This window comes from Oryzias latipes, chromosome 8 (genome assembly GCF_053564925.1).
Source record: "Oryzias latipes strain Hd-rR chromosome 8, Olatipes_Hd-rR_3.1".
Lineage (NCBI taxonomy): Eukaryota > Metazoa > Chordata > Actinopteri > Beloniformes > Adrianichthyidae > Oryzias > Oryzias latipes.
The window spans coordinates 2,509,843-2,526,989 of record NC_136244.1 but is presented as its reverse complement, the minus strand read 5'-3'; the positions used below and the strand labels follow the sequence as shown (position 1 = coordinate 2,526,989).

The following is a 17,147-nucleotide window of genomic DNA, read 5'->3' as shown; positions in this document are numbered from 1 at the left end:
CCACCTGGCCTCCTTTCCCGCTCTCTAAGGCCCCTCCTGTGGTTCTTTCAGTGCTACCTGATGCAGCGCATTCATAGCAGCTCTGAAATTCAAAACAACGTGTCGCTCAGCAACGGGCGCCTTGACAATGCAGCGCTCGCCAAACTCAGCACCCATTTAAAGAGCCTAAGCAGAGGCTCGTACCTGTACCTGAAACTGACTCTGGATCTGATAGAGAGGGGATACTTGGTCCTGAAGAGCTCCAGTTTCAAGGTGAGGTTGGAGGGAGGGATGGGCGGAGGGATGGGAGGATTTAAGAGCTGGAAGTCAGCAGGAGAACTCTGTCCTGTTGTCGTAGGTGGTTCCTGTGAGCCTGGCTGAGGTGTACCTGCTCCAGCTAAACATGAGGTTTCCCACCCAGTCTTCTTTCCAGAGAGTCCTGCCCCTGCTGAACGTCACTGTGGCTTCCCTCCATCCCCTGAGTGAGCAACAGGTACGTACCTGCCCCCACACTGACCGATGGGCTGCTTTCATCCTCCAGGGCCACTGTTCAGCTTCTGTTTCCACCGCCTACTGATCCGGATCAGGAGTTAGAATGATCCAGAACGAAGGAGCAGCAGGAAAGCACACAAGGTGGTGTTGGTTTCTGTGTTTAGGTTCTTGTGTTCCCATCCTCCAGCTGTTCGAGGTGGTGAATGCCGGCTCCCTTGAAGGAGGAAGCATGCAGTGGGCGGAGTTTGAGCAGCGTCTGGAGCAGCTTTCTTTCTTCCTGCTGCGGCGCAGGGATGGCAGCCGCATGTTGAACCACGCCTCCTTCAGGGAGTGGTTGATGTGGAGGGAGGAGGGACAGGACGAGCGCTTCCTCTGTGATCCCAGGTAGACCAGACTTGCAGCCGGACGGCTGAGGAAGGGGGACAGGCGTTTGTGCTGATGGACGGACGGTGTGTTGTGTGCAGGAGCGGCCACACTCTGCTGGCCTTCTGGCTCTGCAGAATGGAGGGGAAGCTGAACCGGCAGCAGACTTTGGACCTGGGGCATCACATCCTGAAAGCTCACATCTACAAGGTTTGACGCTGAATTTGTTTCCCCTAAACTCCACCATCAAATCAAGCTGTGATGTCGGGTTTGCTGAAGAATCAATAGCTCCACTGGGAGGAGAGTCATAGGGATGGAAAATGTTCATGATTTCAAGCAGTAATCCTGGTTTCTGGTTGTTGATCTAAAGGAACCTATTCTAGAAGTTTAAACCTTGATTTAACGCTGCTCTCAGTATTCTTCACACCAAATGGGATTCACGCCGGACGCCTCTCTTTCGACGTGGTGCTTGACACTTTTCCAAAAGTGTGTTCATGAATTTGACTCTCCAGATGCGTTTGGGAGGAGCTACCGTCAAAAGCTTTTTGCCTCCTCATCACTCCATGGAAGCGTTGGCTGTATATTTCAGCTACAGAGTAGATGGATGATGTTCAGAGGTCAGGTTGATTTACTTGAGCAGCTGCAGAAAGGCATCAGTAACATCAGGTCTTCACGTTTGGGTTCATGACATCATTCAGAGGCTCTCCCGGTACGGTGAGCTTCACCATCTGCTGCAGGAAATGAGTCTGCATGACGGCCGCTTTCAGTTGTGCTTCTGGGAAATGTGACACCTGCAGAAGAAATTGTCCGCAACTGGAATTTTACGCCCGTAATGCAATGGTGTCTAACCCTACTCACAAGTTCATCGTTAAGGACTCTCAGATTCTCCTCATGTCGCTTTGGGACTCCACCTGCTGACCATGTCATCAACACGTCACACGCCAAAGCTGAGACCCTGATTGGTTCATGCGACACATCTTCTTAGGTTAATTAGAAAAACTTGATGTAACATCCAAAATGTGCCACGACCTTGAAAAACGCTGCTGCCAGGCGGACACGCCGCAGGACCTCAGACTGCATTTGCTCATTGATTTAACGTTGAACACCCGTGTTTGATGTGAACGCAGCTTTAGGCTGTCTCTGTAAAACGTGCCGATATTGTCCCAGATTTCCATTCCTGAGCTTTAATCACTGGCATTAAATATGAGATTTATCTTTGCAGTTACTGACGAAAACAAACAACCCAAATCTTACAGAGTCATGTAGGTACATAAGATGTGGTAGGTTTGAAAAAAGAGGTTGATTTTGATCTGCTCTTTGTATTCAGATGAGCCTGGCATTTGGGCCAATCACAAAACCAGCTTCTGACTGATGACGAACCATCATTTTGCATGCTCATTTCGCACTTTGAGCTGCTAAACCTGTGGTCTTCTGACTTGTTCAGCTGTTCAGGATGTCATGTTTTAGACGTGTCACAAAAATGCACCCGGTGAACAGATTAATGCAGACTGAGAAGGCCTCATATCCATGTAGGAGAGGAGAGAGTACCGCCACGCACACGCACGGTTCAAAATGATCACACCATTGTAATGAGTCTGGCTTGGTTTTGTGTTTGAGAAGGTGTCAGTTACACCCGGCTCTTTCTCTGCAGGGCTTAAGCAAAAAGCTCGGGGTTTCCTCCTCCATTCTTCAGGGGCTCTGGATGTCATACAGCACAGGGAATCTGAGCCTGGTTCTGTCATCGCTGCGCAACCTTTACACCCCCAACATCAAGGTAACCCTCACACGCACGTGCACACGCACGCACGCATGCATGCACTCGCACACACCGAATGGTCATTCCGTCTTTATGAGAGTTTTCTATTGACTTTGACATTGTGCACCTGTGAACAGGTGAGCCGTCTGCTGATCATGGCTGGGGCGGAGGTGGAATACCAGAGTGATGTTCTCAACAAGGCCCCCCTGCTGTGTGTCCACGCCCACCTGGGACACGCCGACGCTGTGGCACTGCTTCTGGACCATGGAGCAAAGGTGATCGATATTCTCCTCTTCCTTCCACACTTGCGTTTTGGGAGGTCGATCATCTTGACTGCTCTTGTTGCACTGATAGGTGAACGCTCGCTCTCAGGATGGTTTGACCGCTCTGGGATTTGCAGCAGCCGCTGGCCACCTGAACATTGTGACCACGCTGAGCCAGCATGGAGCCAAGGTAGCTGTCCGTCAGAGTCTTCCAGAATGTCTGCAGTACTGTGAGAGAAAGAACTATTCGTTTATCTCAGGATTCTTTTCTTTAGATCAGCAGGACTTTAAAGGTTGATCAAGAAGAGACACCGGTCTAATGCTGCGTTCCCACCAAACGCCATTCCTGCTTTACAGGATATTCACATCCTCCACCTCTCTTTTGAGGGGCATCAAATTTGCTGCTCTGTATTTTTCCAAATATATGTTCATAAACTTGATGCTCCAGACGTTTTCAGCCTCATGGCTGCATGGAAGCATTGACTGTATATCTCAGTTACGATGCATGACGTAGACGGATGACGTTTAGAGGTCAGGTTGATTTATTTTGAAGAGCTTTTCAAAAGAATCGGTAATCCCGTCTCCGTGTCTTGACATCATTCATCCATCCACATAAAACAATATCATACAGTTAAGGAAGAGGACGTCCAGATTCTCCCCCATGATGGTTTTATACTCCACCTGCTGATCCCGTCTTCAACAGATCAGGGGGCCAAAGCTGAGTTCCTGATTGGCTCATGCAACGGGTCTGGACGTGCTACACTGGTTGCCACACCCAGTGCTCAGATTGAGCTGCAGAACCTTTGATTGCGTCTGCAAATAGACTTAACATTGAAAAGTAGAAAAATGGCATTCAGTGCGAGTGCAGTTATACAGGACACCAGTCTGATGGGAACAAATCCTCCAAAGTAGAGATCAGAGCACTCCTGTCTGCAACGACCACTTCATGTGTGTGGAAGTCCCTTCTGAGTTTCTAGGTTCCTCACCTGACACCAAAGAACAGTATTGTTTTTGAGAAAATGCAAGGTCAAGCCCAGGTAAGAAGAGGAGAGACAGGCGTGTGCAAGAAAGATCAACCTTCAAGTTTAGAATCCTGTGAAAACAGGAGTTAGAGTTAGTTGAGTTAGACTTCAAAGTGTTGAAGAATCTAAGCTCAGGGTTGAAAGACGTCTCACCTCGTTACTCTTCTGAAGTGAGCTTCTCCTTGTGCTCTCAGGCTGGACACGTGGACGACTCGGGTCGCTCGGTTCTGGTTCTGGCAGCCCAGCACGGTCACCTGGAGGTGCTGCGTTTTCTGCTGAAGTGTGCTGACTGGAGCTGCACCGCCTGCTGCAGCCAGAGGGGCGTGAGCAGAAGCCAGGCAGTGCAGCAGGCTCTGATAGCTGCTGCCAGCATGGGTCACACGGAGGTGAGAAAAGCGGCGAGGACCAGGAACAACGCCACTAACATCCACATGTGGGTTTTAAAGAGCGGGGTGTGTTCGTTTGTAGATGGTGTCATACTTGTTGGATCTTCCTGAAGAAGACGAGGAAGAGGAGCAGAGGCCTCAGATTAATGTCTATGACAGTCTGTGGGGAGAGACAGGTACCAAAAAACACATTTTAATTGTGCCTGGGCTAAAGCAAAGCAATATTTAAGATTAGAGTTCAGTCAAGTTGGACCAGTCTCACAGTTTTTTGTGTTGTCAGCCCTGACGGTGGCAGCAGGACACGGTAGACTGTCCATCTGCAGGCTACTGCTGGATCAGGGAGCTGCTCCAGAGCACTGCAACAGGCAGGGAGTCGCTCCTCTGTCTGCTGCCACCAGGCGGGATCACTGGCAGGTACTGAAGCCCGCAGGCCCGCTTGGCGAACTGGCTGATCTGTGTTTCATTACTGTCACCGTGTCGTCCTGCAGGTGGTGGAGCTCTTGGTGAACCACGGGGTGGATGTGAACCGCACCGACCAGCAGGGCAGGACCGCTTTGATGACAGCAGCCTCAGAGGGACACATGACCAGCGCCCGGCTGCTGCTGGACCACGGTAAACACCCACCTCCATCGCCCGAGTGCTCCAACACCTCTAACCTCACACCACATCTTCCCTTTTTCACGGCTGAACTTCCTCTTTTCCAGCTGCTTGTTGTTGTCTTTGCCTTTTGAAGCTTGCTGAAGATCAAGCAGAATTGACGATCCTAACAGCAGCTTCTTTCTTTAAGCACACATTCTAAGAAGCCTCCTTTAACTCAACATGCCTGTCTGTTCGCTCAGGGGCCTCTCTTGACCAGATGGACAGGGAGGGCCTGACGGCGCTGAGCTGGGCGTGTCTGAAAGGTCAGCTGGGGTTAGTCAGAGAGCTGGTGGAGAGAGGAGCCGCCACGACCCACGCTGACCGCAGCGGCCGCACACCACTGGATCTGGCTGCTTTCTGCGGGGACCCAGAAGTGGTTTGTACGATATTTATGAGTACAAAGGTATCTGTTCAAAATGGGAAGCTATTACTTAACATGTTTGACATTTATATTACTATTATTTTTGAGTTTTGGTCGGTCTTCTGAAAAAAAAAAATGGTTCTGATCCTCTTAATAAGCCTTTAGATGATGTGTTGCATTTGATAAAAAAATCTCATCAACTGTTCTGTATACAAATTCAAAAAAATTACAGTCTGAGTGACTCCAAATGTGATCGCTCCATTTCACGGTCGGACATGTTTACTTTAACCAGACAGAGGCTGAACCTGCAGAGATGCTCCATGTCCGGGTTCGGCTGGGATCCCTAAACGTCCTGAGACGCCACTCCCCAAAACTATGACATCAGTTATGTGTTTTGTGGCAATGGCTTCAATCCTTTTAGTATTCAAAACAGAGACCAAACTGTCCCTATAATATAGACCACAGCGGAAATTTAAAAAATCCAAATTGTGCTCTAGAAACTTCTATGTGCCAAAGGGCCTTTTTTATTGTTTGGGTGTTTGTTTAAACCAGTGTTTTTCAACCTTTTTTCAGCCACGGCACACTTTAACCTTGACAAAAATCTCGCGGCACACCAGCATCCAAAAAAAAAAGCAGAAACTCATAGTCTGTTTTGATCTACAGAACCCCCCCCCCCCCCCCCCCCCCGCGCGCAATCTCACGTGTATTTTTGTGATAATTGTGGCAGAAAAAACAGGAAGTTGCAGCTGTTTTTCTAAAAGATGAAATAAAAGTTAAGTTAGAAAATATAAAAACTGTTTGATTTGTGTTTGTTGTGGCTTCAAGACGTTTAACAAGGACGACTCATTGTACGCTTTAACCCAATGCATCATGGGAGATGTAGTGTGAAAACTGCCGCAAAAGGGCAGACAGACTAGCCTCTCTGAGCTTCATTGTTTTGTTCACTTGTTCCACGGTCTGACACCGGATTCTGTGGAAAGCTGCACCACTAAACACGAGCTTTAGCTGGTATTTTTGTTGGAACTGAAAGACTTTTTGAGCTAAATTGGAGAAGAAAGAAGAAGAAAGAAAGAAGAAAGAAGAAAGAAGAAGAAGAAGAAAGAAGTTAAGACTTTAACCACTTCTGATTGGTCAGACTGCTGACATGTGATTAAGCCTTAAAGAATGATTGGGGCGACAGTGGCTCAGGTGGTTGAGCGGGTCGTCCAATGATCAAAGGGTTGGCGGTTCAATCCCCGCTCCCACCAGCCAAAATGTCGTTGTGTCCTTGGGTAAGACACTTCACCCTCCTTACCTCCAGTGTGGCTCCACTGGTGTGTGAATGCGCATGAATGTCCCGGTGATGGTCAGAGGGGCCGTAGGCGCGAACTGGCAGCCACACCTCTGTCAGTCTGCCCCAGGGCAGCTGTGGCTACAACCGTAGCTTACCATCACCAAGTATGAATGACCAGTGAATGAATAATGGACACAATGTAAGCGCTTTGGGTGTCTTGAAAAGCGCAGATGAATCCAATCCATTATTATTATTATTATTGGCGGAGACAGTTAAAGGGGCGGGACTTTGCCGCAAAAAGCTTTATTTGCAGCTAAATCGCGGTACCGTCATTCTTATCAAAATGTCTTTAATAGAATTAAATAAACACAAAGAAAAATAATTTTCTGATCCTTTATACTCCTAACTACTCAGTGTTTTATCAGGGCCTGTTTGGATGAACACAGAGCTGATTTCCTGGAGATGGTAATTGCTTTTAGATCAGTTAATGAGGGCAATTTCCCACGGCGCACTTGACCAGTCTCCCACGGCACACTAGTGCCGTGGGAGACTGGCCGTAGTCTCTGGCCGTAGTCTAGTTTCAACTGGTTGAAAAACACTGGTTTAAACTAATAAAGAGAGCACTGGACCGGAGGAACCGATCCATTATCTAGAACACATCGGTTTCATGGATCGGTGTGACAGAACGTTAGATCTACTTTCAAATCAAATAAAAATCCGAATCATTGTTAATTGGGTTTTACCTTCTTATCCACACACTTTCTTTGTTTTTGTTCCTTCCTGCTTTATTTTACGGTTTAACTCAGTAATGATGCTGTGTGAGGTGGGGGGTAAATCGTTTACAGTGATTCTGTGCAGCTGGAATCAGGCTGACAGCGTGTTGCTGTGGTTCTTGTGTATCAGGTGCAGCTTCTGGTGGATCACGGTGCTTCTGTGGAGCACGTGGACTCCAGCGGGATGCGTCCTCTGGACCGAGCTGTCGGCTGCAGAAACACCTCGGCTGTCATCGCTCTTCTCAAAAAAGGAGCCAAAATCGGTAAAAAAATCATCTCCTACTTTCTTTATTTCCGTGTGGCCCTAAAAAGAGAAGCTGAAGCTTAAACCGAATTCTGTGAAAATGCAATGAATTTGGCTGAAGCATCCGTGAGCACAGTGAGGGAGGAAGGTGTGGGATCTGAATTCTTGTTAACTATGACCTGAAAATAAATGTAAACTTAGTAGCAGAAGGCTAAATCCCAACAGTTCTTTAAAATGAAAAACATCTTCCAAAAACACACTGATTAGTGCTTTTCAATCAAATCCAGAGGATGGATAAACATTCACAGTTGTGCTCCTGATTTCCATGTATTGTAAACAAAAACCACTATAAATGCACAGTCACACAGTTTGAGTTTCTTTGCCTTTGTTTTTGGTTCTTTTTTGTTATGTCATGTTTTAAGTTCTGCTTCCTGTTTTATTTTGAAAGGTTTCCTGTTTTGTGTCCTGGTTTGGAGTTTCAATTTTGGTCCCCATCTGCCCTGATTGTTTTCATCTGTCTTGTCTGTTCTGTGTGAATTTCAGTCCTGTCTTTCCCTTTGTCCTGTGCTGGTCCATATCATGCTGTTCCCCTGTTTCTGTGTATTTTGCCGTTTTCCCTTTCGGGTTTTTTCGAGTTTCTAGCACTTTCAGTGCTCTAATTGAGGGTAGGAGGTTGTTCCCTAAAATCTTGCCAACCACGGCCCCTGTCATCCTCTCCTTAATACAGTGCAGTCGTCCTGTCCCATGTGCAGAAATACACCCCCATAGCATGATGCTACCACCCCCATGCTTCACAGTAGAGATGGTGTTCTTGGGGTCGTACTCATCATTCTCCTTACCCAAAACATGGCAAGTAGATTTCAGACCAAAAACTTCTAATTTGGTCTCATCTGACCACAAGACTTTCTCCCATGATCCTCTGGATCATCCAAATGTTTTTTGGCAAACTTGAAACGGGCCTGGACATGTGCTGGTTTAAAAAGGGGAACTGTCTGTGCCATCCAGTGACGTGCGGTGAGGTTAATGGCTGGTGAGGCACTGACGTCATCAGTCACATTTACAAACATATGAACTATACTGAGTAACTTATTCACCATTCAATTGACAACAGTTAACGTGTTTTGTTTAAAATATCATTTCAATGTGTTGTTTTTTTCATATACAAACTGCAGCATAGAAAAAAGCACAAACGTTATTATCGTCTTACCTTTACTTGTAAATAAAGTCCATACGCCGCTCCTTCTGGAGAAAATTACTTGCCGCTTGCTATCACTTATTCTATTGTTTTTTAGCTTCATAATCTCAGGGCTCACCGGCGCCCCCTAACATGAGGCACGAGAATGTCTGGCCTCACCCAGCGGCTTTTTCGCCGGCGTTTAGCGCTCAGCACAAGAAACACGTCCCTCACATACAGTTATTTATAAAAACAAACACTGTACATCATATAAATCTGCTAAATTATGTAAACTCAGCTCATATAGTACAAGTGATTGAACCGACATACAGAGAGACAGCAGTACCGTCTGACTGCATAGGTATTGCGCAATCCAAGGTGAGGCTCAGCAGGCTGGTGTTCAAATACTTATTTGCAGCAGTACCATACAAATAAATTGTGTAAAAAATCGTTCAATGTGATTACGTATCTCAAAGTGGGCGTGCATCTTAGATGAAAATGTCAGACCCCTCCATGATTTCTAAGAGGGAGAACTTGCAAAATCACAGGGTGCCTTTTTGTGCATACATCTTGTTTATCTATCTATCTAATCTATAATACTGGACATACGTTTCTATAAATGTTTGCACATTTCAAGCTTAACCAAGAGATAAAAATGTGAAAATGTTGATGGTGGAGTAAAGGGTTTTAAAGCTTTAAAACATCTAATTGTAAAAATCAAAGATGACTGCTGTGCAGATTTCACCTATACACCTGCGATTAACGAGGAACCACTGTTCCCATGTCTTGATGAAATGAAGGAATTCATTTGTGTCTATTAACCTGTGTTCCCGTGAATTTAGGACCAGCCACCTGGGCCATGGCAACATCAAAGCCGGACATTTTGATGGTTCTGCTGAGTAAAATGATCCAGGAAGGAGACAGTCTGTACAAGGTACCTGACAGAGCTTCAGAGCACAAACTGTGGGTGGGAGCACCCTGACCATGCCAGTCGTATGTCTCTGTCCAGCAAGGCAAGGTGAGGGAAGCCGCCCGCTCGTACCAGTCAGCCCTGCAGAAGTTTCCAGGAGACGAGCTCAAGACGTTCAAGCAGCTGAGAGTGTGTGTTCTGCTCAACCTGTCCCGCTGCCGCCGCAAGATGAATGTGGGCCTTTGCAACCGCCATCCAAAAGCTTCACTCTTCAACCCCCTTGAAGTTGATCACAGAATCTTTTCTTCGTGCAGGACTTCAGCCTGGCTGAGGAGTTTGCTACCAAAGCTCTGGAGCTGAAGGCTAAATCCTACGAGGCTTTCTATGCCCGAGCCCGTGCCAAGAGGAGCCGCAGGTATGAAGCAACTCCTGTGGGCTGCCTTCAGCCAGCTGCAGGAATCTTTTTAGAGCAGTCACTGGACTGAATACAAATGTTGAGCTGTTTTATGTGCTTTCACGTTACTTCTGCATGTTTCAAGTCCCACTCCAACCAGATTTTGTTTTCTTTTCTTTATGATTGTGCACTATTTAGCCAAAATCAAAAATAATTTGTTGTTTTTTTAAGAATGTTTTATGCCCAGCAGCAGTAGCTCATTAGAAATACAATTCTGGTTTGTGGGCGGGACTGTTGGCCCGGAGCAACCCCGCCCCCTCATCGTCGCTGAGAGCTCTGGTTGCGCACTCACATGCAAGACTATAGTCCCAGGCCCTATCAGGCGACTGACAGGCCAAATCTGGGACTAGAAGAGTTTACAATAGTCTTGGTACAGTAAACAGTGAGACAGAGCTCAGTGAAGTTTGACCAAATGAAATCATGTACCAACTAAACAACAGAGGTCCAAGAATCAAACCCTGAGGAACTCCACAGATCAGAGATCAATACAGAAAACAACATCCCCCCCGAAGATAAAATCTGACCCGTCTCCTGCCTGTCAAGACATATTGGTCCATGGTGTGAAAGACTGCCAAACTCAAACATAAAAAAGAAAAAAGTTTAAGCCGAGTCAGCGTTGAAGTGAATGTGGTTTAGCACTTTAAAAACTGCTGTCTCAGTGTTGTGGGTATGTTGAAAGCTTGACCAAAGCTTGTCTCTGAAAAGGTTTTTTAAAATTACTGTAACTGTCAAACATGGAATATTCCAGGTTTCATTTGTTCAGACCTGGTTAAACGACTGCAGTTTAAAGGGATTGAGGAAAAATACTCCATAATTGTCAAAACAGAGAGTTTCAAACAGGAAAACAGTTTGTTTTTAAGTTTGGTTAGCAAAAATCCAAAGCCAACCGTTTATTGCACATACCATGTTCACAACTATGTCAATGGTGATTCTATTGAACTTTGACCTTCTGGACCAGATTACTTCTGCTAGACAGATGGTGGAAGTTTTGTATTGATGTTTTGTTTTTTTATGTTGAAAGAAAAATAAATGCACTTTTGATCAAAAATCCTCAGGTAATTGAAAGATTAGGGACGTTTTTAAAACAGGAGAAATGTTTCTGTAGCTGCTGATAACTAAAGCAAAAACAACTTGAGGTCTTTTTTTTATTGTAACCCTGGAACTCGTGTTGATGCTCTTTGAATTACCAAAACTCTTCAACCGTTTATGCAAGTAACGTAATTCCAAAGGATTCTGAAGCGGAGACAGTTTCCATGATCAGTGATAAAGAAGAAGAATACAAAGACATGTTTTCATATAGTACTTTTTTCAGGTAAAATACCACAAAGTGCTTTACAAACAATCAAAGTTAAAACCAGAAAAAGGCAATCCAATGCAAAGATTAGCCAAAAACCCTTCTGAATAAAGATGGTTTAAGCTTTTTAAAAGAACCAACAGTTTCAGCTACGTGGAGGGTTAATGGCAGGGCTTTCCAGAGTTTAGGGTCACAGCTTGAGAGGACAGGCCTCCATAAGCTTTATACCTGGTTCTTGGGACTTTTAAGAGACTTTGGTCCGAGGACCGTAGAGATTGAATGTGGCTGTATGGAGTCCAAAGACCAGAAATACAATTGGGAGCCTGTTCTACTGGAGCATTAAAAGTTAAAACTAAGATTTTAAAATCAATTCTAAATTGGTTTGTGGGCGGGACACAAGACAAAATCTTTGTCTAGTGACATAGTCTGGTCAAAAAGAACACCAGGATTTCTAAGGTGTCGTTGTGTAGTGGAGCATAAAATACCAAGGTGTTGTTTAATTAGAGGGATTTTCTGGTCAGGCGCAAAAACTACAACCTCTGTTTTCTGTTGGTTAAATCGAAGGAAGTTGGTAGAAACCCAGTCTTGAATAGAAGAGACTTAATTCAGAAGTTGGGAAATCTTGTGTATTTCTGACTTAAAGGAACAGTAAAGTTGAACATCATCTGCATAAAAATGGTATAAAGTTACCAGGATATACTTTGACAGATGAATGTAATGGGTTTTTTTCTCAAAGACCTTCTGGTATTCTGAAACCACGTGTTTGTCTCGATACAGACAGTTCCACGCGGCCCTGGAGGACCTCATCGAAGCTAGCCGCCTATGTCCAACCAACCGGGAGATCCAGCGGCTGCTCTCCAGGGTCAAAGAAGAGTGCCGGCAGGCTGCGCAGCTGCATGACTGCCCTCCTTCGTCCCAGCGTGTTTATGATGGGGCCCCGCCCACTGGGGCGGCTCAGGGCCAGGATTCGAGGTCTGTACTGGACACAGAGGGCCTCGGGGATGAAGAGGAGGAACTGAATGTAGAAGATGAGCCTGCTCTTCAGCCACAAAATCTGGAAAACCGCTGCCATGCACGAGTACCATCTCCCTCCCCACTGTCCCCCTCTCACCTGCAACAACACCTCCCCAGCCCCACCTACTCAGCGGGCCTGTCACCCCCCTCTCATGCTGCACCTCGCCCCACTTCCCCCTTATATTCTCATTTCAGCTCTCCGACTTCCCCAGGTCACATGGCCCAGGGGGTGCAACAGAACTATCTATTGTCCACCCAGAGGTCCCTACTAAATCCTGGGAACAGCCAGAGCTCCCACTCAGGCCTGGGGCCAGCACCCACGTCCGGTCTGCCTGCCCCCACATCCCAGTCCTCTATGGTTTTTCGGCCTTCCGCCTACCCTCAGTACACCCACCTGCTTCAAGAGCTGGCAGACCTGGGGAAGGGCTTCAGTGCAGATGGGGGGACCCACCCCCAGGTTGGGCCCGGCCTTGCCTCCCCTGCTTTGCATGCGTTCGATGAGGTGACCGCAGACATTGCTCGCCAGGTGAGAAGTGCTCCTGTCTTTGGTAGGATTGCAGAGTCAGAGAGGGTGGGGGTAAATCGTTTTGAGCAGTCCCGGCAGTTCAACCGCAACCAATCCAAAGCTGCCTACTACCCCATGGAGGTGACTGAAAATGCTAAGGGCCCATCTGATGGCTGGCTGTCATCACACGATTACCAGTACCACCATCAAGGGGGGGTCCGCCGCCCTTTTAGTGCACACTCCTCCACTGCTCCACCACTGAGGCCTGTCATGCACCCTCAGGGCTCTGCTGTCCAGTTCTCCTCCAGCAGCTGCAGCCTTGGAGGTGGGCCCTCACCGGGACAGGCCCCCAGCTTCAGAACATCCTCCTCCGCGCAGCATATTGAACCACCCTTGGACCATGTGGGAGCGAGCGGCAGTTATCGTGACGACTTTTTGCAGTTGTCCTCCCCTCAGTCAGAGATGTGTGTGGTTGGGGGCGGGACATACCCAGGAGAGGCGGGGCGGTCTGCCAGGAGCACCCCCTCAATGGGTTTGACTGACAGGACCTTCAGGGTGCAGCAACAGCAAACGACATCCAGCTCAGCATCCTGCCTCAGCCCATCCCGCTCCTGGGCCGTGTCCTGTGTGGACACGATTGTCTCCGCGCCAAGCAAGAACCCGGCCAGCTTGCCCCCACCTTCATCCATCGCCTACTATAACTGCAGCAATAACAACGGCCACCTCCTCCTCAAAAGCCAGCCCGACTCCTGCGAGGCGGCTTTGGCTAAGCCCCGGCCGGCCGTGAGGCTGACTGGAGCACGGCCAGCGGTCTGCGCTGGCAGATCTGCAGACAGGCGGGGTTGCCCCACCTCCCCTGTCAAACCCAAGCGCCCCTTTGTGGAATCAAATGTGTAGAGAATGACCACAGAACCGGGTCGGATTGGCACACGCCCAGGTGGAACTTGACTGGCTGGAAAAGTCATCATCTTGAACACAAAGAGAAAGAAAAGACAAAGGATTTCCAGCCGATCAAAGACTTTATTAGAAGTGTAGTTTCTGACATGAAAACCCCCCCGGCTGGGAAAGTTTAAAAGGCACAGAACTTTGAGGGCTGGGATAAAGAATCGTCCTCTCACTGAGCAGGAATCCACATCTGCCATATTTATCTTTTAAAGACTATGAACCTTGTTTTGTCTTCAGTTTGTCTTCAGATCCCATCTGTCCTGTCTTTCTTACCTCGACCTATACCAAGTCAAGCACACAGAAGCATGACCAAACACTAAAACATGACATGCACAGACTTAGATTTGCCTTCTTTCAATGGTATTGCTGTTTTTCAGACTGCTAAATGCCTGTCAAGGACATTTCCTGATAAGAGACTAAACAGATCACGTTTCATCCGATTGCATCAAGACTTTACAGTTTTATACCCAAAATATGCAAAAAGAATCTGCAAAACATTTGCTATATTTCATACATATTTTCTAAAACAGTAAATAGGCATAATAAACCAACGTGACTGGAATTTAGGTGATTTTTCTTGGAAAGATTCTGAGATATTTTAGTCAAACCAGACCAGACTGGGCTGATCCAGAACCAACTGAGCCACTCACAGCCAGATCCACCTCTTCTCTGTAAAAACATTTACCTGGATCTTAGGAAAGAACTCAAAGAAGACAAATATTTTATAGAAGGCTTGCATTAAAAAAAAAAAAAATGAGCCAGCAGAGTTTATAGTCACATACTATCTGCCTGAGTGGGTTTACATCAGGGCAGCTGAAATGTGACTGTAGAGCAGCCATAGTTCTGATCCAGGCCCAGATGATGGTGATAAATTGGCTCCTGTCTTCTGGTTTGTACCATATTAAGTCTGTCATAAATCTGCACCCATGCCGTCTATGACCATAAGAAAACCACTGGATTCAAATGTTGTTTACTCTGTGGGATAGTGATTCCTGCTTTCAGTTTTTATTCAAAAACTATAATAGCATTTTTAACAGAACCATCATTTCAACAAAAAAGGTGGAACTTCGCTGTTAAAATAAAGAATTACTACATTAAATCAACATTTTCTTTGTCCAAAATAGTATAAAATGCTTAAAATTAAAATTTCTGCATTTTTGGAATTCATATATTGTTATGATTGGTTGGAACCAATTTTTTTTAAACCCCGCCCTACTTGTCATGATTCCTGGTATTCCTCTGATGTCAGACAGTAAACGGAAGAGGCTGTCAGACTGTGAATGTAACACCTTTGCTGCTTTCAGACCCACTCCTGATCTCCATGGCCTTTCCCGCACAGCCAGGTGTTGCTGTAAATCTTCTTTTCCTCTCTGCTCTGGAGTGTGAGCTGCCACATGCCATCAGCCCGCCTCTTTTTTACAGTCATGTGGGTTGTTGAGGGTCTGCGTGTGTGGCTGGTTAAATCATCTTATTCTATCCTCAGACACCATTACCTGACCCTTGCCGTGGCCCCCTTACAGAGATAGCTCTGTATAGAGGGCGGGGACACCGTACGGATCTTGTTTGTCCTGGGCCGACATTCTCTGAAGTTACGTCTTTGTGTAAAACCACTTCTCTGCAACGCTGCTTTCATCAACTATCTTGGGCTTTATTTTTAAACTGCTGGTGTCCTCAGAGACCTGAGGTGTACCTCAGTTTTTCTGTGTTTCCAGTTAAAGGGAGACCTTTTAACTGGAAACGCTTTAACTTGATGATTAGATACTGGAAAGGGCTCGCGCTCTGTTTCTTCTGAGACATGAATGTCAGGTTGTAGCCATTTCAAACGTCCGTTTCTATGTAGATGTGGGTCTTTGGGTTGAGGAGCTGCAGGTTCTTTTTGGTTCTGAATTGTCGGTCACGGTCTCTGGCATCGCCCTGATTTCTTTGTGCTCTGGCAGATGCAGGTCTGCTGATGTGGGACATTGTTTTTCTGAGCGTGACAGTCGCCTGCAGGGAGGTGAACCGTCAGGACCTGGACCTGGGTGGGGCTTTCTTACAGGAGCTCTCGTACTTGAACCCGGATCCAGAACAGCCTTGGTCTTTAAGCCTTGAACTGCTGTTTAATGACTGACTGCTGTTACTTTCACAAAGGTGAATAAAGTCGATTGGTGCTCAAGTGAAGCCCACTGTTGTGTTTGTGACTGATTGTGCTTGATCCAAACATTAAAAGGGGTCTTGTGGACATAGAGACAAAACATGACATAAGTGTATATGCTGATGGTATTAACTATGGCATCCATACTCATCCTTAACCCTGTACCTATCCTATTTGATACACACATTTCTGAGACCTCTATCTCACTTGCATGATCCAAACATTTCTGCCCTGTAGTTCATCGTCATTCCACTAGTAGCAGCAGAGGGAATTTTCCCACTCGTTTGAAAATGGCTGCTTCCATGAACTCTCTTAACCCTTGTGCTATCTTCTATGACCCCAGCCTGACGTGTTCTTCCTACCATGACAAAGGTGGAAAGATTTCATGTAATCCATGGACACCAGTGAAGATCACAAATCACTGAAGAAAAAAGTTCAGAGCACTGTCTAGTGGGTCTACATGACCCAACTCCCAATGTTAAAGTGCCTTGGATAGCACAATGGTTACACACTTTTAACAGGAAAAGCAAAAACGTACCAAATCACCCATCATAATTGATTCCATCTACACTCCCCGGCCACTTTATCAGGTCCACTTTGCTGGTTGGAACCCTTTTGTCTTCAGAACTGCCTTAATCCTTGGTGGCATAGATTCAACACGGTTCTGGAAACATTCATCCGCGAGTTTGGTCCATGTTGACATGACAGCATCACACAGTTTCTGCAGATTTGTCTGCTGAACATCCATGATGTCAATCTCCCGTTGCCCCACATCCCAAAGGTTCTCTATTGGATTCTGGTGACTGTGGAGGCCGTTTGAGTCCAGAGAACTTTTTGTCATGTTCTAGAGACCAGTCGGAGATGATTCCAGCTTTAGGACATGGCGCCTTATCCTGCTGGAAGTAGCATCAAAAGATGGTCCACTGTGGTCAGAAAGGGATGGACATGGTCAGCAACAACACTCAGGTAGGCTGTGGCGTTGGAACCATAATCACCTGGTTCTTGCAAGCCCAACGTGGACCAAGAAAATATCCCCATTACCATGACACCAGTTCTGTTCAATCATGAGCTGAGTGAAGATCCAAGGGTTTGAGGAGTTTTATGTATGTTTTTCTCTTCACAGTCACAGTTTTATCTCAAATGTGAATTCAACCAAAAATCTGTTG

General features: G+C 46.4%; 1 protein-coding gene across 3 annotated transcripts in view; it reads left to right on the top strand.

The window, feature by feature from the left end:
• The window catches only part of LOC101167795 (protein TANC2), a 50,818-nt gene extending 34,811 nt beyond the window's left edge, over window positions 1-16,007 (top strand). For all 3 annotated transcript variants that reach the window (XM_023957812.2, XM_023957811.2, XM_023957810.2), the window contains 17 exons: window positions 52-252; window positions 338-472; window positions 659-855; window positions 936-1,044; window positions 2,486-2,608; window positions 2,728-2,865; window positions 2,945-3,043; window positions 4,070-4,261; window positions 4,344-4,437; window positions 4,542-4,675; window positions 4,750-4,873; window positions 5,101-5,276; window positions 7,438-7,570; window positions 9,568-9,659; window positions 9,735-9,869; window positions 9,950-10,050; window positions 12,161-16,007. In XM_023957812.2, coding sequence (XP_023813580.1) covers window positions 52-252; window positions 338-472; window positions 659-855; window positions 936-1,044; window positions 2,486-2,608; window positions 2,728-2,865; window positions 2,945-3,043; window positions 4,070-4,261; window positions 4,344-4,437; window positions 4,542-4,675; window positions 4,750-4,873; window positions 5,101-5,276; window positions 7,438-7,570; window positions 9,568-9,659; window positions 9,735-9,869; window positions 9,950-10,050; window positions 12,161-13,799 — 3,822 coding nt within the window. In that variant the 3' untranslated portion in view covers window positions 13,800-16,007. The remainder of the gene's footprint in view (window positions 1-51; window positions 253-337; window positions 473-658; window positions 856-935; window positions 1,045-2,485; window positions 2,609-2,727; window positions 2,866-2,944; window positions 3,044-4,069; window positions 4,262-4,343; window positions 4,438-4,541; window positions 4,676-4,749; window positions 4,874-5,100; window positions 5,277-7,437; window positions 7,571-9,567; window positions 9,660-9,734; window positions 9,870-9,949; window positions 10,051-12,160) is intronic.
• Window positions 16,008-17,147: the final 1,140 nt, after the last annotated feature.